At 37.1% G+C, this 20,788-nt stretch overlaps 1 protein-coding gene across 2 annotated transcripts; it reads right to left on the reverse strand.

Moving 5' to 3' along the window:
* Positions 1–2,461: 2,461 nt before the first annotated feature.
* BIRC3 (baculoviral IAP repeat containing 3) lies at positions 2,462–17,686 on the reverse strand. Of its 2 annotated transcripts, XM_012558236.2 has the most exons (9): positions 17,517–17,686; positions 11,273–13,891; positions 11,064–11,163; positions 8,868–8,946; positions 8,063–8,111; positions 6,915–7,157; positions 3,619–3,873; positions 3,290–3,331; positions 2,462–3,177 (listed from the first exon to the last, which is right to left on the reverse strand). In XM_012558236.2, exons 2-9 carry the CDS (start codon positions 12,120–12,122, stop codon positions 2,984–2,986), a joined length of 1,812 nt encoding a protein of 603 aa, XP_012413690.1. In that variant the 5' UTR covers positions 12,123–13,891; positions 17,517–17,686; the 3' UTR covers positions 2,462–2,983. The 2 variants fall into 2 exon arrangements, with proteins under 2 accessions (XP_012413690.1, XP_023595896.1); XM_023740128.1 differs by lacking the exon at positions 3,619–3,873 and having other exon boundaries at positions 17,517–17,685.
* Between the last annotated feature and the right edge of the window lie 3,102 nt (positions 17,687–20,788).

Below are 20,788 nucleotides of genomic sequence, written 5' to 3' on the forward strand. Positions count from 1 at the left end.
AAAGAGCTGGAGAAAAATGTAGAACAAAATTCTAACTCACAAAAAAAGACCAGACTTACTGGCCTGACAGAGACTGGAGAAACCCCAAGAGTATGGTCCCCAGACACCCTCTTAGCTCAGTAATGAAGTCACTCCTGAGGTTCACCCTTCATCCAAAGATTAGACAGGCCCATAAAACAAAACAAGACCAAAGGGGCACGACAGCCCACGGATAAGAACTAGAAGGCAGAAGAGGACGGGAAAGCTGGTAATAGGAAACCCAAGTCAACAAGGGAGACTGCTGACATGTTGTGGGGTTGTTAACCGATGTCATAAAACAATATGTGTACTGTTTAATGAGAAACTAGTTTGTTCTGTAAAACTTCATCTAAAGTACAATAAAAAAAAAATCGTCACCACAACCCTCTGAGGTGGTACTATATTATCCTCCTTCCACAAAAGCAAAACTGAAGCCCAGAGATGTTAAATAATTTGCTCAAGTTTACTCAGTTGTGATTTAAACTCAAAATCTGCATTTTTTAGCCCCTGTGGTATGCTACCTTGTACTACCTTTCTTAAAATTTTTGTTTCAAATAAAATAATGTATGTAGACACCTAGTATATGCAAGTTCAATAAATGTTAGTTTATTACTGTTATTTTTAGGATTCTAATTTCTGCATCTGTGTTTTTTATTTTGCTCTTTGTAACCTAAAATACTATGCATGCCCTATCATTCAAAAAACAGTTCAAGTCCCACCTCCTACACGAATCCTTTTCTAACTGGGTTGATCTCTCCTATCTAAAGATTCCTTTTGGTAGCTGAAGGAGTATAGGATTTGGCCTATGATTCTCTGCCTTACCAATGATTGTGCCTTACTGCTTTATCTACTCTAGTGATCAAGGAGGAAGAAATCTCTCACATTCCACCTCCACTCACAGGAAATCATTCATCATTCATTTATTCAGTAAGGACCTATTCTCTGTAGGCTCTGTGCAAAGTGCTAGACATATAGTGATGAACAAAATGCACAGTTCTTGTTCTCATGGAACATTTGACCATAGGATATGGCATTAAACAAACAATGTATAAATACAAATTGTGTAAGTGTTATGAAGAAAAAGAACAAAGGGGCCATTAGAAAGATTCTTACGGGAATATAATCTAGATGGAGAAGTCAGAGAAAGTCTCTGTTAGGAAGTAACATCTAGGCTGAGACCTAAAGAGTGAGTAAGAATTTGCCAAGGAATGAGGAATGAAGGAACATTCCACTCAAAGACCTTGAAGCAAAAAAAGAGCTTGGCACATTTAGAAAGTGAAGAAAGCCAAGGTAGCTGGAATACAGTGAAAATTCGGGAGAGTGGTAGAAAAGAGGTAAAAAAAAGGTAGGCAAGGGCCAAACTATGCAAGGCCATGTCAGAACCTGGTGAGGAGCAGGTATACTATATTGTGTAATTGCGGGAGGTGTGTGTTGGGGGGGGACTATTATTTGCACAGTACAAACTCTAGAAATTAGGCCTTGTCTAAATCTTGATTAGAGGGGTGAGGATGGGCATAGTTTTAAAAAGGCTGAAGAATACTGACCCACCGATCCCCTTTGCTTCAAGGGTATTGGTGGTGTTGCTTCTAAAACAGGGAACCAGTTAAAAATCACATGATAGTTTTGCTTCGAATTTACTTAGTAAACATCCACACTGTCAACTATGAGCCAGACACCAAAAGCAGGTGAAGATGGTTGAAGGTCATTGCTTCTCACCACAAAGAAACTTTAATGGTTAATAGGAAGTGTCACAGTATCAAGTAACGTAAGGAAGTGAATAAAAGGGTAGATGGAAGCTATAATGAACACGGCTTAAGTATGAAATAAGCACCTGCAAAGTTCTGAACTATAACACTGCTGTTATATATTGTATGTTGAGGTTTAAATCATGTACCCAATTCTGGGGCCTGAAGAGCAGGTTGGATGGGGGGAGAGGGACACTCAAACGAGTTATTACATGTCACACACCCAAAACGTTCCCTGACATAGTGTAGATCATCAGCAAATGCAGAGGAGGAAACGTTGCTGCACTGACAGTACAGAATAGATTTATTTACCAGAACAAACTGTTGGTCCCAAGGGCTGCTAACCAACGTTACTTTTTACATCACAGAATTAACACCAAAGTGGTGAGAATGTAACTAGGGGCTTCTCTCAATGGGCAGGGCTGCCACACGATTTCCTAAATGAATCAATGGGCAGATAAACAACCAAATGTATTGAGGGGATTATTTGATTTTGTCTCAGGCATTCCATCAAATCCTGTAGATAAAAGCCAGGTGTGGCTGACCCCTGTGCCCCCCAAGTATAAATGCAGAAGCATTTTATAGAAAAGGATCTAAACTGTAGTTTGATATTCAAGAGGTCTTAAGGAAGTATGGAAGGAGCCTGGGAGTGATTAAATTATCAGATACTATAGAAATAAAGATATTAAAAACAGCAATAATTTTTTTTTTACTTTATTAAATTGCTCCTCACAGAATTCTTTACAAAAAACAGCCTTAGTCATCATGTCCCTGAAAAGTTAATTCAACAAATATTGAGACCTATGTACAGGACAATGATTGAAAGACAGAGAATCTGTGTTCCTGGCTCTTAATACAACTCCAAAATGTTTACAATTCTGTAAGGTTAACTCAAAAATCTTGAATTTACTTCACTTACAATTTCAGTAATGCTGACATTCTGATTCAGTATTGTGTTTGTAGTGCTAGCTCTATTTTTTGTTCACAAGAACAAAAGCCTATTACTCTCTTGGTATCTAAAACATATCCATATGTTTTAGATACATATTTATATATTAATATTTATATAAATTTATTTATATAATATTTATACAAAATATATTTTTCTGAGTTGTAAATAAATATAAGTTTTAAAAGAAACCAAATCAGTATAAAAGTTAAAATTATAATCCATTTCAGTTCATTAATTCCAAAAGTTTAGACAAAGTTTTGGATCTTCTTCATGAAAGATATGTACGAACTGTACCCTTGATTGTACCTCTACAAATAGGACATTTTCTTAGAGACGGAGCACATTCTTTACATACTACTAGATGACCACAAGGAATAAACACTACGGACACTTCTCTGTCCATACACACTTTACATGTTCTTTCTTCTTGCAATCTCCTCAATTGTTCTTCCATTGGTAGATCTAAGAAGAGAAAAGAATTTTTATTGAAAGGCAATTTGCTTCTTCTCCAATGAAAAGCCAAGAAAATGAAAATAATGTTTTCTACTGGTTTAGAGCATTAATACTGTTTTACCTGAAACATCTTCTGTGGGAATATACTTTATGTCCTGATGCACTAAGGGAGAAAAAGAAGCATTACTATATCACATCAGGTTGATATTTAGCCACAGAATATATATTTTCAAGCAAACAGTTTAGACTAGCCAAATACTATAAATAATTCTCAGAACACAACAAAAGTCTTTAATCTTTCTGTGTAATTACGAGTTTTACAGTGTATAAGGCTATAAGATTAATAGTTTATATACTAGATTGAATTATTTTCAATCATTACAAGTTATTAATGAGAGCATATTTTCAATTCACCTAAAAATTTCCCCCAAATAATTTTCCAGCACTTACCAAATAAATTCTTGTATAACACAGGGTCATTTTCGTGTAGAAAGTGTCTGAATATGGTGGCTGCACTATTTCCTTTTACTAAAATGGTATCAATCAGTTCTCTTGCTTGTAAAGGTGTCTGTCTTTTCTGTTTAATAACATCATGTTCTTGTTCATTAATTACTCTGGCAGTCAGTAGACTATCCAGGATTGGAAGCACACAAGTCAAATGTTGAAAAAGTGCCATTCTATTCTTCCGAATTAATGATAGATCATCTTTATAAGGAAGAAAGAAAACAAACACAAACATGTTCAGACTCTGCTCACAAAATTCCTTCTACACCTGTACATACAACTGAATGAGAACCAACCATAATCCGACATCAGTCAGGCACTGAAGTTGATTGCTAGGTTTTAAGGGGTTCCTAATACCCCTGTGCCTAATAATAATACTACATATAATAAGGACTAACACTTAATGAGCACAGTGTTAAGCATTTTATTAGCTCATCTGGTTGTAATGGACTCAGTCTAGTGGAGGCCGTGGTAGTTGTGGTCCATTAGTCTTGTGGACTAATCTTTCCCTTGTATCTTTAGTTTTCTTCATTCTCCCTTGCTCCTGAAGGGGTGAGACCAGTGCAGTATCTTAGATGGCCACTCACAGGCTTTTAAGACCCCAGATGCTACTCACCAAAGTAGAGTGTAGAACATTTTCTTTATAAACTACATTATGGCAAACAAGTCTATGCTTTGAAAAGCTACAGTGTTATTAACTCTTTGAGATATGACTACGTGTTTATGAATCTAAGTTTATTAGTTAATTATGATATAGTTTTACCATGAAAGTACTGGGCTGTCTGAAGTAACAGGACATATAAGTAGAGCTATTCAATAAAGAATAAAAACTGGTGCTTAGTTGAAAAGTCAAGGCTGGAGATACACATTCTGAAGACAGTTGAAGCTCTGAAAATAAATGAGTAAAGGACTAGGACCTAGAATAGTGCCTGGAAGTAAATGCCCCATGAATATCTGTTGAACAAATGAACAACCAAGTCTCAGTTATTTAAAGGCTGGTAGGAATAAATAAGTAATCACCAGAGGGGTAAAAGAGTTAGTACTTAATATATGTTAAATTATCTGTTAGACAAGTAGTGATATACCAGGAAATAAAAATATAATTTACACTTGGTATTGAAATATAGTTCTTCAATCTAAAATTTACTTTTCTAGTTACATTTTACTAAAGCTAATGTAATAAGTCTTCCATTTGAAATTCTTAAAAATTCTAAAATTGGTTTGATAATAGCTGGAAAAAAAAATCTTATTTGAAGGTTATAGACTCTATTTTGACTCTAAGAAGTGAAGACTTGAATACACCTCTGAAGCAGATTATCCTCTTATTCTAGAAAAAAAATCTTCATTTGCCTCTTTACTTACACACTTGTCAAGAAATTACTCACCACTGTTCTAAGTGAAACTATAAACATTAACCTGAACGTAAGTCTTTTCATTCACTCATTCAAAAAATATTTCCTGGGCACAGACTATGTGTAGGTACTGTGCTAGGTAACAGGTAAATAGGTAAAACGGTGAGGCTAATAAGCTAAGCGATCTTTTTGACAAAGCAGATTCTTGCATATTGTTAACTTAGACTCATCTCTGGAGAGGTTTGTTGGTTTCTGTGAAAAATATAAATATTTTATAGTTGGGTGGCCTTAAATTTCATGAAGTCTGTAAACAATTGTAGAGATGGGTGTTGTTTTTTTTTGAATAATTGTTGACAGGTGACCAATGGCTAAGACTGAGAAGACTACCTTTTGGAAGGACACGTCGGTCCGATTTTCACTTTTACAGTGAAAAAGAGAACTTGACTAGGCTGGGGAAAGGTTAACTTGGACTGTGTTTCTGTTCTACGGATGGTATACAAAAACCAGTTGCCGTCAAGTCAACTCTGACTCATATCAACCCCAATATGTGTTAGAGTAGAACTGTGCTCCACAGGGTTTTCAATGGCTAATTTCTAAGAATAGATCACCAGGTCTTTCTTCTGAGGCAACTCTGGGTGGACTTGAACCTCCAAACTTTTGGTTAGCAGCCAAGTGCATTAACTGTTTGCACCACACAGGGACACTATCAGTGGTACACAGGACTAAGTAATCACACTTTGGTAAATATACTGATGCTGGATTACTATGGTGTGATATGTTTGTCTGGGTGGAGCCATAAAACAGATCCACCTTCATAGGCAGGTGTGTCCCTGAATGGAGTGGATAATCTCACTGTCAATCATCCTAGGAAGAAATAGATCCCAGATGGTCTTCAAGGAAGGTAAGGGGCAGACTTTTTTATCTTTCTGGGTTCTGCAGATATTTGGGGACCTGAACTTTGATAAGGGCAAACATATTTGGGGCCTTCTTAGTTGTTCATGTAAACTGGCCAGAGCTACAGAGATGAAGCAGAAGCTAGGCAGAGAGAATCATGAGGATGGGCTTAGGGGGACAAGAAGAAATCACATATAGTTGCAGTTGGAAATTGCCATCTATGATATAATTCCCTTCTGTTATTCCTAAATCTTCAGTACAAGCTTATTAAAAGTTACAGTCTGTTTTCAGCTGTGTTGAAGGGACTTAGGGGGTCTGATCCTTGCTTGGGAAAGAGAGTGGCAAAGAGAGATCAGCATTTCTCTTTGTCCTAGGCATGAGTGATGATCATAATGAGAGCCACCAGATGAAGAATGGACATGCCCAGGGGAAGCGGGTTTTTGAGAATGGCAATAGAGAAGCAGACAAGGTTAGTATGGGAGGGCGTGGGGTAACCTGTCCTGAAGGCATGTGAAACAGTATCCTAGGACTTTCCTAAATAACGGACACTCTGAAGGGGAGCTAAGTTCTTGTATGGGCAGGTAGAGGACTTAATCATAATTTGTGCATTAGTTTACAGTGACAGGCTGAGATCTACTGTTACACAAATGTTAACATTAGTAATCATCCCTGATCACACCCCAATTTTACAACAAAGAGGAGTGAGCAACTGGCCTGGGATCAAAAATGTGCCATGAATAACTACATACACAGTCAACTACCCTGAGTAAAAATATGAATTAGGGGAAAAGATATTTTCACTCAGCATACATACTTTCTATTTACTGAGCAATTCAATTATATTTCAAGGTGAAAAAATTTTTCAGAACTCAAACTCAACATATTAAGCATCAGAAAGATCTGACTGGCTTGACTTACGAGTATGTTTTCAGTAACTTACGCACAGTGATATCAAATCCTTGTGAAAACAGGGACTATATAAATAAATATACATACCTGATTCTTTTTCCTCGGTTGCTCTTTCTTTCTCCTCTTCTCTCATTTCATCTTCTGCATTAAGCAAATCTAATACAAGATCACTGACAGTCTTATAATTCTCTCCAGTCATTAGGATTTTACTCTGAACTGTCTGTTTTACCAGCCTTCTACTGAAGCCCATTTCCAGAGCAGCTTTAACCACACGTGTATTCATCATGACTGCATCTTCTGGATGGTTTTCTACAGGCCCAAAGCGAATAACTATATGGAACAAAGAACAGAACATACATTAGGGTAATCTTTATTTTTTTTAACTGAAAGTTATCACAATATAAAAAATAAAATCCAGAAAATGTAGAGGTACTATTTTGTAAAAATTGGTGCAATTTAAAATGGTGATAAATAGATTCAGTCACTAAACTAAGAATATGGAATATTGTGTTCAGATACAAAAGATGCATTATCTGGCATAACTGGATATATATATGTGAGTGGGGGAAGGAAACAATGTCGGAGATCACTTTCCCTTCCTTATCATAACGTTTATCCTATCTGTGTATTTGTCTATATCCCTTAGACTATTAGCTCATGAAAGCAGGAGTTGTGTATCTTCTGCTCTCCGTTACTTCCTCAGAACAGCAAATATACAATAAATACTTACTGAATTGAACTGAACACTAGATAATGGAGTGGAAGAGTTTGTTCAAATACTGGTTCTGTCTCCTTTTACAGATAATGGACAAGTCACTTAACCTTTCTGAACCTCGGGTTCCGTATGGAAGAGTGGGAGTAGTACTTCTACTGTCTTTATTTCATAGAAAGAATGTGTGAGTTAGCCATCTGTCATAGTGCATCTATTCTCAAATATCAGTCCAAGAAGAGGGGCTAGGCCGACCATAGTTTGCTAAAACTGTGGATTCCCATACATTACCCTTAGATACTGATTTAATTCAGTAGGTCTGAAGCAAGGACTAGAAATCTGTAATATTTTTTAAAAGTTCTCCAGGCAATTCGGATATGTACTGAAGTCTGAGAAATACCAACTTAATCTATTTCAAAATCTATTTGTCAATTATAGTGCAAATGTACATTACTATTATAAACTTTCAATTTTAACCATACCAAGTGGTTCTATTTAAATGCAGTAATTATTATATTATACATACTTGGTGACTCTGCATTTTCATCTTCTGGAGTGTCTGAAGTGGATAACAGCTACAGAAAAAATACACATATAAATTAAAATACAAATCTTATCCTACCCATTGCAATAAAAAATGGTCAAGAAACCTATTTTATTTAGTTTATTGCAAACTGACTTGCTTACCGGCAAAATAAATTTTTTAAAGTCAAAAGTAATATTTCATTTACATTCAACACTTATTTCCTAAGCCATAAACTAATGGGAGTTTCTTCATCTGTATGTATGTTTAGCAAGTGAAATCTATTTTCATCAAGGCAAGAAGAGCTATACCTTTTCAGTGATCTATGAAACAGTATTGTTTGACTTTCATCCCTGGGTCATCCTTTAGGATGCGGGACCCTATGTCAATTCTGTTGACAATGGCTAGGAAGTGTTTGACCATCAAACTATTACGTAAGTTCTTAGTTGCTTTTCCAGAAGGATTAGAAATGGCAATAAAATTCTCTTTCTCAAATGTGTTTAAGAAAATTTATATAATAAAACTATTAAATGCTACTATCCCAGCCATTTTTTCCCTCAGATAGTTTAATTTATTGCAACTTGACTGGAGAAACGCTTAGGGAAATAAGTACATCATTTTTTCAGGAGGTTACTGATTATGAATCTATTTTTCTCTAAAGAATAGCATTTTCTAAGATCATGCTAGATTTCATAAAGTATCTTTTTAATGCAACGCTTGTCTCTTTGCTAAATACCACTCTAATTATCAGAAAATAATTTATTTGTTACTAATCAATAATTTAAAAACATCAAATAATCCTTCCTACCTGTTCAAGTAGATGAGGGTAACTGGCTTGAACTTGACTTATGAACTCTTGTCCTTTAATTCGTATCAAGTACTCACACCTAAAATGCAAAAAGAAAATAAAGTTGAGGGGTTATTTTATAATGGAATGAAAATTTTAATAACCAAAGTTCCTCTTCTCTAGGTATTTATCCCATTTCAAATCTAGTTAGATATTTGCCCCAAATCATAGAATCTTTTAGGATCACTGATGCTAAACTTAGAAGAATAAATAAATCCTAGCTCAATGTGAGATAATGCTACTGTGTTTTTCTTTCAAATTTTTTTTCCCAAAATTATCTGGTAAGTATCCTATAATGGGATTCAGAGGCTTTTTCATGAGTTTTTTAAATTTGCTTTTCAAGATGCTGCTTACCACAGCTAATATAAATTTGATTTACTACTGTTCCTTTATTTTCATAAAGTTTAATGCTTTATGGAATTAATCTTACTACATCTACCAAGATGGATTATTCTTCACCTTATTTTGAAAACTCCTAAATGTTTGTCGTCATTCGTGAAGAGCTAACCCACCGTTTGAAGACTGCTAAATATTTCAAATGAGCGTAAGCATACGTGTAACTACTTGGCTGTTTGTTTGCCATATGGGAAGTTAACAAGTGGTACAAGATAACTGCAGTCAAAGGCAAGGTGATATAGACAAGGCGAAGGATATAAATAAGTGATCTAAAACTGATATTTCTCTTCCTTCTTTCCCAAATTTTCCTTCTTATACATCCCCTAGGGGAAACAACTTAGAAAGAAAATACACCAATCAATAGTTAACTTTTTATAAAGGCATTAACAAGATAAGTCTTTCATAATTTAATTCGAACCATTTGGTGTTTTAATTTTTTCTTTACTAAAATACATGAATATGTGTCCTACAGTTAGAAAATTCTTGGTACCATGTTGTTAGTAACTACTAAATTAGAAAATTATGTGTAGCTGAATTTTCCCTGTGTCTTATTTAAAGCAGAGACAAACCTCTTTCTCTGTTTTGCTTTTAAGTGAAAAGGTAATGACCCCAATCTGATAATGTTATAATGGCATTACTAGGAGATATGTGCTGAAGTATTTAGCGGTGAAATGCCCCGATGTCTCTAACTTACTTTCAGATGGTTTGGCAGGAAAATAGAGGAAAAAAAATAATGACAATTAAGTTAGAATACCAAGGTTAGAAACCAACATTCAATAATACAAAAAGTTTTGACCATGAAAAGTAGGCCACATACATTAGATGGAAGAAGGAGACTGCAAGTAAGTGTAAAATAATCAGAAGTGTAAGACATAACAATAAAATACCACATAGCCATTAGAACAGATGAGGTGATTCTGTATTTACCCTGACCACCCTATTTCACGGTGGAACTTGCTGGCACTCCCAATTCTTCTTACCCTGCTCTCCTTTTTCTCTTTTTCCATCATACTTACTATCTTCCAATTATGCTATATAACTTATTCATGAAATTTTTAGTAAATATCTGTCCTTCCCTGCTATAAAATAAGTAAGTGTATGAGATCAGGAATCTTGTTTTGTTCAACTGGTATCTTTGAAGCACCTAGAACAGTGCCTAGCAATAGGTGTTCTATTAATATTGTTGAATGTTGAGTGAATGGAAATATGTCCAAGACATAATGTTGACTGAAAGAAGTTTCAAAACAATATATGTATCTCATTTATGTAAAGCTGTATACATTTGTCTATATACGTACACACCACCTGGGAAACTCTATGGGGCAGTTCTACCCTGTTCTATAGGGTGGCTATAAGTCAAACTGACTCAACAGCACACAACAACGATAACACAGGGAGAGATCTAGAGCGAAGTTCACTAAAATGGTAACTGTGGTCATCTTTAGGCGGTGAGATTTCCGGACATTCTTATTTTTTCTCTCTGTACTTTCCTACAATGTGTGATTGTGTTTTTATAATGAGCATGTATTAGTTTTTTAAAGATATTTATTTAAAAAAATTTTTTTAATCCCAAACCTATTTCTTAAATTTTCATCGAAACCTTTTATATCATCATTTTTCTAAGTAACCCACATAAAACTTATCCACAAATGTATTTCTGTAGCAAAGACAGAATAAAGTAACAGCTGATTATAAGGTAAACACATACAGCCCACCCCCTATAATCACAAAAATTTCCAAAGAGAAGTTCCAAACAGTCACCTTGGAAACCACTTGGCATGTTCCACCCATGGATCATCTCCAGATTCCCAACATCTCAGTCCACCGTCACAGCAAAAGCATTTGACATCATCGCTATGACCTAAAATTAATTTTGGACCAAAACTGATGAATACATATAATTTTCCACTAAAATTTACAATGTAAAATATATTGAATATTTTTTGTTGTTATTAGATTAAGTTTCTTACCCAAATAATAAAAACCAGCACTTGCAAGCTGCTCAGGATGAACTGGCACACTAGATGGCCAGTTACAGAATGTTTTAAACCGAGCTGCCTGTGTCTGCATGCTCAGATTAGAAACAGTGTATCTCGAAGATTCTTGAAGCTGATTTTCTAAAAACGGACAGGTGGGAAAATGTCTCAGGTGTTCTGACATAGCGTCATCCTTCAGTTCCCAATTGCTCAATTTTCCACCACAGGCAAAGCAAGCCACTCTGTCTCCAGGTCCTATATAGTAAAAGCCTGCTTTTGCCAGATCTGTTGGTGACAGAAAAGTCAACGGCCACATCTGGAAAGTAAGTAGTCTGGCTTTTTCAGTATTCATTGCACAGCTGTAGGGGCTTGTCCTCAAGGCAGAAAAAGCTTGATTTGCACTGGAGTTTACAGGATTTGATGAAAAGCTTGAGTAAGAGCCACTGAAATATCCAGTGTTTTCCAAACTTGGTAGGAATGAATGTGTCGAGTTGATTACTGAAGAAGAAAAAGCAGGCTGAGAGGTAGCTCCCAGACCGTTCACTGAACTTAGACTCTGCATAAAGCTACAGCTAGGATACAGTTTTTTATGCTTTTCAATGGCATTGTCTCCTTGTTTCCAGTTATCCAGCATCAGACCACAACAGAAGCATTTGACCTTGTCGTTCACACCGGTGTAATAAAACCCAGCACGAGCAAGACTCCTTTCTGAGATGGGAACTCCAGTGGGGAAAGTTGAATACGTAGATATTCGGTACAGTTCACATGAAAAGTCATATTTCAATTCAGACATGTTGGTGCTTTTCATCAAATTTGATAAGAATATGCTATTTTCTATGTTCATAGTGAAATGGATGGGGAGGAAAAGGGACTAGCCTTTCTCTGGGGAGGTAGTTTTGTGCATGGCTTTTGATTTTGTTATTTCAGTACTAGGATGAACACCTAGAATAGGAAATCTTTCATTCTTTTCCTTTTATGAATTTAGGGTTTCAGCATGGTGAGATTCTACATCCTATACAGATAAACCTGTAAGGGACAGTTAAGGACAGTTATTTTTTTTCCAGTACAACTGCAACTTTGCATAATCTTTATGCATATGCAAATGTATGTAAACATGATGCCACATAGTAATTTAAGATGAAAATTAAAAGTTTTTGTAGAAATGTAGCGTGTTTTAGGTCATCAGAACATCATTTAGAGTCAGGCATCTCCACAGTGAGGTCATCTTCTCTAGGCCACTAGAATGCTTCAGTGGCATTCCACCAGCCTGAAGATAAAATGTTTGACTCACACAGCTAGCGTCTTTTCATGGTGGAAAGCTATGCTCCATCTAAGTGTTCTACAGCAAAATATCTAATTATGGTTATTTTGCTTTTTGTAAATTATCAAACTCAGTGGCCAGAAAAAAAGCATATCTACCTCAAAAGAGGAAAAGAGTATATTACCATATTTTACCGTTTCTAAGACACATGTTTGAATATCCCTGTTAGCGAGAGACATCTTACAATTACTGGCATATCATATTTTATTTAGCAGCATTTTTTACTTCTTAGAGATACATAAAATAATGAGGTGTCTTACAAATGATGACATCTTAGATTCAATGAAATATGGCATATCCCAAATCTTTCTCAAATTAAGTAATTTATATTCCCACAATCATTTTTATTAGGGAGAACAAAACAATCTAAGATTTCCCACAGATAAAAGGATTTAGTAAAAGTGTTGGCTGACACATCTGAAAACATGGTTTTAAGACTGATGACATAATAATTACTTCCTCACAGATAATTAAGAACATAGTTGCTTAGCCATTGTGATACCATTAGGTCTTGGCAAATTAAAAATTTTATTTTAAATAATATTGTATTCATCACTGGCTTTGTGTAAATTTTCTTTCTGAATAAGTTTGCTCATTTACTAAAATTGAACCACCCAGCCATCATTCTCATCATTCTCTGAGATAACAGACCATTTGAACAAGCTAAATTTTAGACTCTGAAAATATCATCAATAGACTTGGAAGTCACTGGATAGTTTCTTCACCAATCATCAAGTTTGTCTTTCCTACTTTCCCTAAATTTGTTGTACATGTCAAAAAGTTTTGTTCTTGACATTTCTTTGTCATTGTAGAAGTCTTTTAACATGTCAAAGTTCTCATTTGCATATTTGTCTAATTTAGCAGAAAGTAGAATATTAATTCTTTGCCCTAGATAACTGTCATTCATTTTTAAATTTTTACCAAAACAGGTGCTTCTTCCTATTCTACACAGCAGCCAATGGAAGGATGCCTAGCCAATTCTGAAGAGTGTTTCAACAATATGCTCCAGCTACAATCACTTCTCCTTTAATTCCCCAAATCAAATTCAAAATCAAACTCATTACTTTGTAGTTATATCTCATACAATTAAATCATATTTTAAAAATTAACATTGTTTGGATATCAAAAACTAAAGAAACTACTTAATTTTTTTATTCATGCACAAAACTACCTCCCAGAGAATAGGCTAAGTCCCTTTTAAGGGTTTTAGGCCTCCATTTTGAGATGTTTTGATTTATAGAACAAACAAACAAAAAATCTAGAAGTAGAACAGTTAGCTTCGTTTATAAAACCTGTCAAAAAAAAAAAAGACAGTTTAAAAAGTCAAATAATTCATAGATGTAACAAAATGATCTTTTTTTTTTTACATTTTCTCAAAAATATTTACTGATTATCTACAATGAATATAAGGTACTGTGTTCAGCACTGTCCAAAATCAAAAAACCAAACCCACTGCCGTCAAGTTGATTCTAACTCATAGTGACAATACAGGTCAGAGTAGAACTGCCCCATAGGGTGTCCAAGGAGTGGCTAGTGGATTCAAACAGCCGTCCTTTTGGTTAGCAGCCAAACGCTTAACCACGTACCACCAGGGCTCCAACCACTGTGCCACTGAGGAGAAATCCCAAATAAAGAGCAGAGGTCTCCAACTGGTGGCCAGTAGAGGAATTATGTTTGGCTTGCACAGAAATGGACCATAGTATTTAACTAATTTTTTTTAACTTAATATTTTGAAATTATTTTAGATTCAGAGAAAATGTATCAAAAATAATAGACTCCAAAAATAAATATATAAAATAACAATAATACAGAGTTCCATATATCCTGCACCCAGCTTTCCCAAAGTTAACATCTTACATAACCAAAGTACAATTCTAGGAACATGAGTTATTAGTTTACTTTGATACAATGCTGTTAATTAATCTATGCTCCTTATTTGAATTTCACCAATTTTCCAAACAATAAGTTTTTTCTTGGACCACAATAGTTTTGAATGTTTTCATTAATTGCCAGCAATTAAAAAATAACAAGAGATTTCCCATAAAATTCTAGATATCAGACTTCTCTGGAAAAAAACACTGGGCCTATATTCCTGCGTGGCAACAATCAGCTAGAGTCAATATTGGCTATACCCTCAGGACAGGGCATTTGCTCTCCATATTTTGACTCCCTGGTAACTGAGACTGTCAGTTGCCATTTCTCACTGAGCCGGCACTATTGTTTTTCTTAAAGTAGCATTAAGAGGGAAATGAAAAGTCTGTGCAAAGTAGCAAAAATGAACAGCAGACCAAGAGAAAGGTATTTTGGGAAAAAAATGAGAATCACATTTCTTTCTGGAAATGAAGAATATTCCTACATGTTAAATACATAAACAAAGTGTGCTTTTGTTTGCCTATTTATATATATACCACCTGCCTGGCGTCTGAATGCATTTGAGTTTGCAAACCCCCTACATAGATGTTACCCTAAAGAAGCTTTGGTGTGGAAACAAGACATGTATTTGTGGAAAGTTAGGCAACAAGTATATTAAAATATGCTAAATACCAATCCTGGATGAATTCAACCTTCTGTCTTAACCATTTCTAACATGTAGGCTCCTGAATGCTGCTGGAGAAGACCCTCAACCCTGCACACTGGGACCAGCGCCACTTCAGACTCCACCTTGGCTGGCCCTTCAGGACCCCTGAGCAATTCTGCTCAACCCTTGTCAGCTCCCTAGCCCACTGCTCTATGCAACGCTTCTAAACCCCCAACACCTTTCTCAAACTTCCCACTACTCCCCTTCTCACTTTCAGTCAATTGCTTTTGCCTCCTATTTCTCACAGAAAATAGATGTCATTGAAGAGAAATCCTCTCATGTTCTCATATCCATACCTTTCTTGCTCACCACCTACTTGCTGCCTCAGTTAGACACTTGCCCCTTCTGAGGAGCCCATCTTCTCCCCCTGCCTCAGAAATCTTGCTCCTAACCCTATCACCCCTCATTTTTTTAAACTCTCTACTGAATCTTTTCCCTCAGCATAACGATCATGCTTAAGTCTGTCTCAGCTTTAAAATGAAAACAAACAAAATCCTCTTTCAAGCCCACTTTACACTGTAGCCACTACCCTTTATCTTACCTTCGCTTCACAGCAGAGCAAACTTAAACTACGGTGAATGTCTCCACATTTTCCCTTCCATTTACTCCTTAAACCACTACAATTGGCTGTAGTCAGCACCACTTGAAACTGCTCTGTATAATAATGATTCCCATGGTTTCTCTGCCAAAACCAATGGAAATTTTTGTATATGACACTGGAGCCCACACCCTCTTTGAAATGCTCTCCTCCCTTGGCTTCTCTGAATTCTTCCACTCTCAGAATTCCTCTTTCCTTTCTAGTAGAGTCACTATGAGTCAAAACTGACTCCACTGCAACAGGTTTTTTTTTTGTTTTTTTTTTTAATGAGTTTCTTTTCAAACTGACTCAGATCCCCAGACTTTTCTTACTCTAACATTTGTGGTGGGCAATTTCCTGATACCTGGGCTGTTGGGTGTCCCATCCTCTTGGGCACTCAGCATATCCATTTCTCTGACAGAGTATCTGTATCTCTGACGCTGGAGGGTAAATGTGCCTTTTCTTTCTGCCTCCTCCTAGGCTGCAAGAGCTTTCAGAGCTCGAACTATGTTACATCTCTGTACTGTCCCCCAGCATCCACAGGGCCTGGTGTAGAATATACGTAGCTAGTGAAGACTTCTTGTTGAAGAAGTGAATGTTAGCAAACTTCACTGAGCCCTGTATGACAACAGTACCCTCATTTGCATGGCATTAGGGTCATGAATGTTACATTAATGACTACAAAAGTTTGTTCAGTCTGGTTTAATATCAGGCTTTGGAGTCAGACATCTTGGGTTTCCAATACCATTCAGTGCCCCATTACCAAAGGAATAACCTTAAACAAGTGAACCTATATGAGCCTTGTTTCCTTACTGTCAAATGGAGATAACTGTGGTACCTGCTACTAACATTGTGAAAACTAAACGCGAAAAATACCCGTAAAGTCTCCGGAACTAGTCCTAGCGTACAGTGCTACTAGCAACACTTAATGTTAGCAATAAACTATAGCAAATAAAGTTAATGTTATTGTTCGTTACTTAGCATCAGTTAAATAGCTCCAGCAATTTAACAGATTAAGAGTACTACTGGGTTTCCACGCAGATCACCAGGAAAACAGCCAAAAAACCGGTCTTTCTGCGACCACTTGGGGGACATTCCTCCATTTGCCCGTTAAATATTTTATTGAGTCTTTGCTGTGCCAAATTTCTGCTTTAGGCTCTGTCTTGAAGCTTATTTGTCACCTCAAAGACCCGGTGATACTTCTTGATAATCGAATTAAGCCAAATGCCAAAGCTTCACCATTCCACTGGCTCACCCCGAAACAGACACTGAGCTCCCGGAAGGAAAGTGGATTGAGGGTACGGTTCGGCGAGGCAGCGCGGGCACCTGCCTGCACCCGCCCGGCGACCCTGCAGCCCCGCGACCCTGCGGCTGGGCGCCTCCCCGCGGACGAAGCGGCGGAGTTGCAGCGGCTGCGGCGGAGACCGGCCGGAAAATAGCACAGGGCACACCCAGGAAGAGGCTTTCGGGCTCGCGGGGACCCGCTCTTTTGCCTGTAGCTGAAAGCCCTCCTGGGCTTAGGAGCCAGTCTAGAGCCGACCTCTGGGCCCTGGGGCGGTGTTCGATGAGCCTGTCACCCCGCTGACCCTGGGGGAGCGGCAGGCCTGGCCCGGCGCCGCGCACACCGCCCCTCCCCTGGCGCCGCAGCTACGGTCTCGGTGTCCCACCCGCGAGGTGGGGTGGGGGTGGGGGGCGTGCGCGTGCACTCGTGTGCACACACGCGCACACACTCACAGCAGCCCTTGGCCGTATCGCCACCAACCTGCTCTCCCGAGGCCGAAGCGCTCCAGCACCGACGTTGCTAGTCTGCTCCCGCGACACCTACCGCCGGGGCAGTTCCGGGCGGGTTGGAGCCTCGCGTTGTCTTTTAAATACCCGTACTTTGTCCTGCCTTCCTCCTCACTGGTTTGCATGTAAACTGGTGCTTTCCTCTTAGGACTTAGGGGAACTCCGGCGGTAATAACCACACATAGTTCCCCTTAATCAGTGGCCTGGCAAACCCGCGCGGGGATTTCCATGGCCCTAAAAGCGTCACTGTTTCTTAACTATGGCACGTCCGCGTGGCATTTACTGAAAAACCTTTGCTTCGTTGCTCTTGGGTCAGAGGAAAGCCTGATAAGCGGGGTAGAGATGATCACTGGCCAGCTTAACTGGAAAAGGTCAATCCTCACCGCTACCTTCCGAGCCTCAAACGCTTCACATGTAAAAAGTGTTAGGTTTTCCAGTCTTCTACTACAGCTACAAAAAAGAACAGTATTTAAAAGAAAAGTGAAACTTTGTGAAATCTTTCTGATGATTTTTACTTTTTGTTCTGTCCCAGAAAGTAAGGTATGAATGGAAACGTGGGGCTACGGGGAAGCATGTTAAGAATTACAGTACACAATTCTTTTTCTTCTTATTTGTATTGTTTTAAAGTTGCCTTATTTCCTTATTTGCTCTCCTCCCCTCCCCCACCAGCACCACCTTTGATTGGTTGTTTTTATAAGTAGGGCAGACTTGGCTATTTTTTTAAAAATCCTTCTTTTAGCCTTTTTGTTTCACAGAAGTCTCTAAATTTCAGTGACATTTTCATGTAAACCCAGAAGTCTGTGAGCCTAACTGCACTGCCATCTTTTCGTCAACTTTCCCTGTGTAAGGCAGTATATTTAGCTATGTCAAGGAGCAGATGGATTCCTCAGCTGGCTTCCCTGTCTTCTGGTAGAGCCTGCAGATCCAGTAGATCAAAGATAATCATGAACCAAAGGTACAACCCACATACATTATTCAGGACTTCATTGTCCTTGGAAATAATAAGGGCCTACAATCCGTTCAGTACAAAATCCAGCTGGACTGAGGCATCTTCTGGATTAGAAAGCTGCTCATAGCAGCTAGAGTTCAAGTTGGAATTATATCTGGAAGACTGTTTATCTATCGAGTGGAGATTTCAACCCACTTTTGAGCCTGCTTAGTTCAAGACTTTTTGAACCGTTTTCAACTTACCCTTAACATTATCTAAAACGTTTTGTGATCTTTGCACATTTTTAATCACGTATCCACCAAAAGGATTTCAAAAAACTCTATATTACCTCACACATTTTTAACTTAACACCAATTTTTTTTGCATATTGTTATAGTTGCAAAGGATCTGCAAAATGTAAACACAGATATTTTAGAATAAAATTGAAACAGCACCCTTTTAAATGTATTTAACCTCCAGATGCCATGGAGTAGATTCTGACTCATAGAGACCTCATGTGTGTCAGAGTAGAACTGTGTTCCACAGGGTTTTCTTTTCTTTCTTTCTTTTTTTTAAATAATATTTTATTGTGTTTTTGGTGAAAGCTTACACAGCAAATTAGGTTTCCATTTAACAATTTCTACACAAATTGTTCAGTGACATTAGTTACATTTTTCACAATGTGTCAACATCCTCTTTAGTTGCAGTTTGGTTGTACTGTTTCCAGTACTCTAGTTTCCCTGCCCCCTTATCATCTCATCTTTGCTTTAGACTAATTGTTGACCTTTTGGTCTTGTACAGATGGTTTTTTATTGGAGCACCATACTCACCATACTCACAGATAATATCCTTTATTTTGTGTGCCAATCTGTTATTTCACTAATCTATAGAGTTTTCAATGGCTTATTTTTAGGAAGTAGATTGCCAAGTGCTTCTGTGTGGACTCAAACTGCTGACCTTTCAGTTAGTTAGTGGCTGAACATGTTAACCATTTACACCACCCAGGAACTCCTCTAAATGTATTTAATGGACTCTAAATAGCACAACCATTTGGCACCTACTGTCATCCATTAAAAAGGTAATAAATCAGCTCTTCTTTAAAAATTAGAAATATTCTATCACTCTTTTTTGAATATTTCACTTTTCCCCCACACAATTTTAATATATATTTATGGTCGACATCTTTTAAGATCATTCTGTCACATATCTCTGAAAAAAATATCTGTATAAATTGAAATTTAATTCTTCCCTTTGATCAAAAGGCTCTAAGAGTTTAAAAAATTTCTTTTGCATTATCATTGATATTTTAGTGCTTTTAGTGTACAATTGTTTAAAGCAATATAAATAAAGTATAAATTTGGTAATGATTAAAAATAAGTAAAACTTTATATAAATTCAATTTTAATGTGTGGGTTGCAGCTTACATTTTAAACAATTTGTTCAAGTGTGTGTTGATGAATATTACCTATTGCTAGAATATGACAGAATCCAGCCTAGATTCTGTTCCTTTTTAAAATTTCTACAGTTATAAATGCTGAAAACCTTTTTCATGTAAATAAGTAGGTAGGCCTGGAAGAAATGTAGTTATAGCATTTTTTCACAATTCTTTGAACATCTGTTTTATCTTCCAAAAATCACTTAGTGATCTTTCATCAAAAATTGTGATTAGTGATCAATGGACAACTCAGTTTTGTTGAAATCGGTGACTTGGAAACCATTGAACTTTTGTTACCTAGGTAGTGTTGCCAGATTTAGCAAATTTAAATACAGAACGCTCAGTTAAATTTAAATTTGAGATAAACAACAATGTTTTAATATAAGTGTGTTTCATGCAATACTTGCAACATAGTTACACTAAAGATTTTTTCATTGATTATCTGAAATTAAAATTTAACTGGTATACTGTGTATCTGGCAACCTTATACTCAGATATTAGTCACTCATTTTCTCATTACCAACACCAGTATTTCCAACAGTCCAGGAGGTTTTTACACCCAGGGGTAAAACAGCATTTTAAGACTCGGGATGCGTGACAGGTGAACCTGTCTTTTGTAAAAAGAGAGAAGGGCCATTGTGAAAAGGGAGGTGAGAAGACAGAATAAGTTTGGCAACCTGGACAGCTCTTGTTTCCAGAAAAGTGGCTTTGAGTAAAAATTACATATGGAAATTGAAGATCAGGCTGTTAATTCCCTTAAAACTATCTGAGCTCCCACTTACACATTGGAAAATCTTTGTAAGTGCCCAAGGAAGCAGTTAACCCGATTTAAAGACCACAACCTAAGCAATCCCCAAACTAACTGTTGTTGTGTGCCATCGAG

Source organism: Trichechus manatus, unplaced genomic scaffold (genome assembly GCF_000243295.1).
Source record: "Trichechus manatus latirostris isolate Lorelei unplaced genomic scaffold, TriManLat1.0 scaffold00148, whole genome shotgun sequence".
Lineage (NCBI taxonomy): Eukaryota > Metazoa > Chordata > Mammalia > Sirenia > Trichechidae > Trichechus > Trichechus manatus.

Coding starts and splice junctions, on each gene's coding strand:
- BIRC3 (XM_012558236.2), bottom strand. CDS start 12,122: ATGAACATAGAAAATAGCATATTCTTATCAAATTTGATGAAAAGCACC. Junction 8,947..11,063: donor CATGCCAAGTGGTTTCCAAG/GTGACTGTTTGG, acceptor TTTGCATTTTAG/GTGTGAGTACTTGATACGAA. Junction 3,178..3,289: donor TCCCACAGAAGATGTTTCAG/GTAAAACAGTAT, acceptor TTCTCTTCTTAG/ATCTACCAATGGAAGAACAA.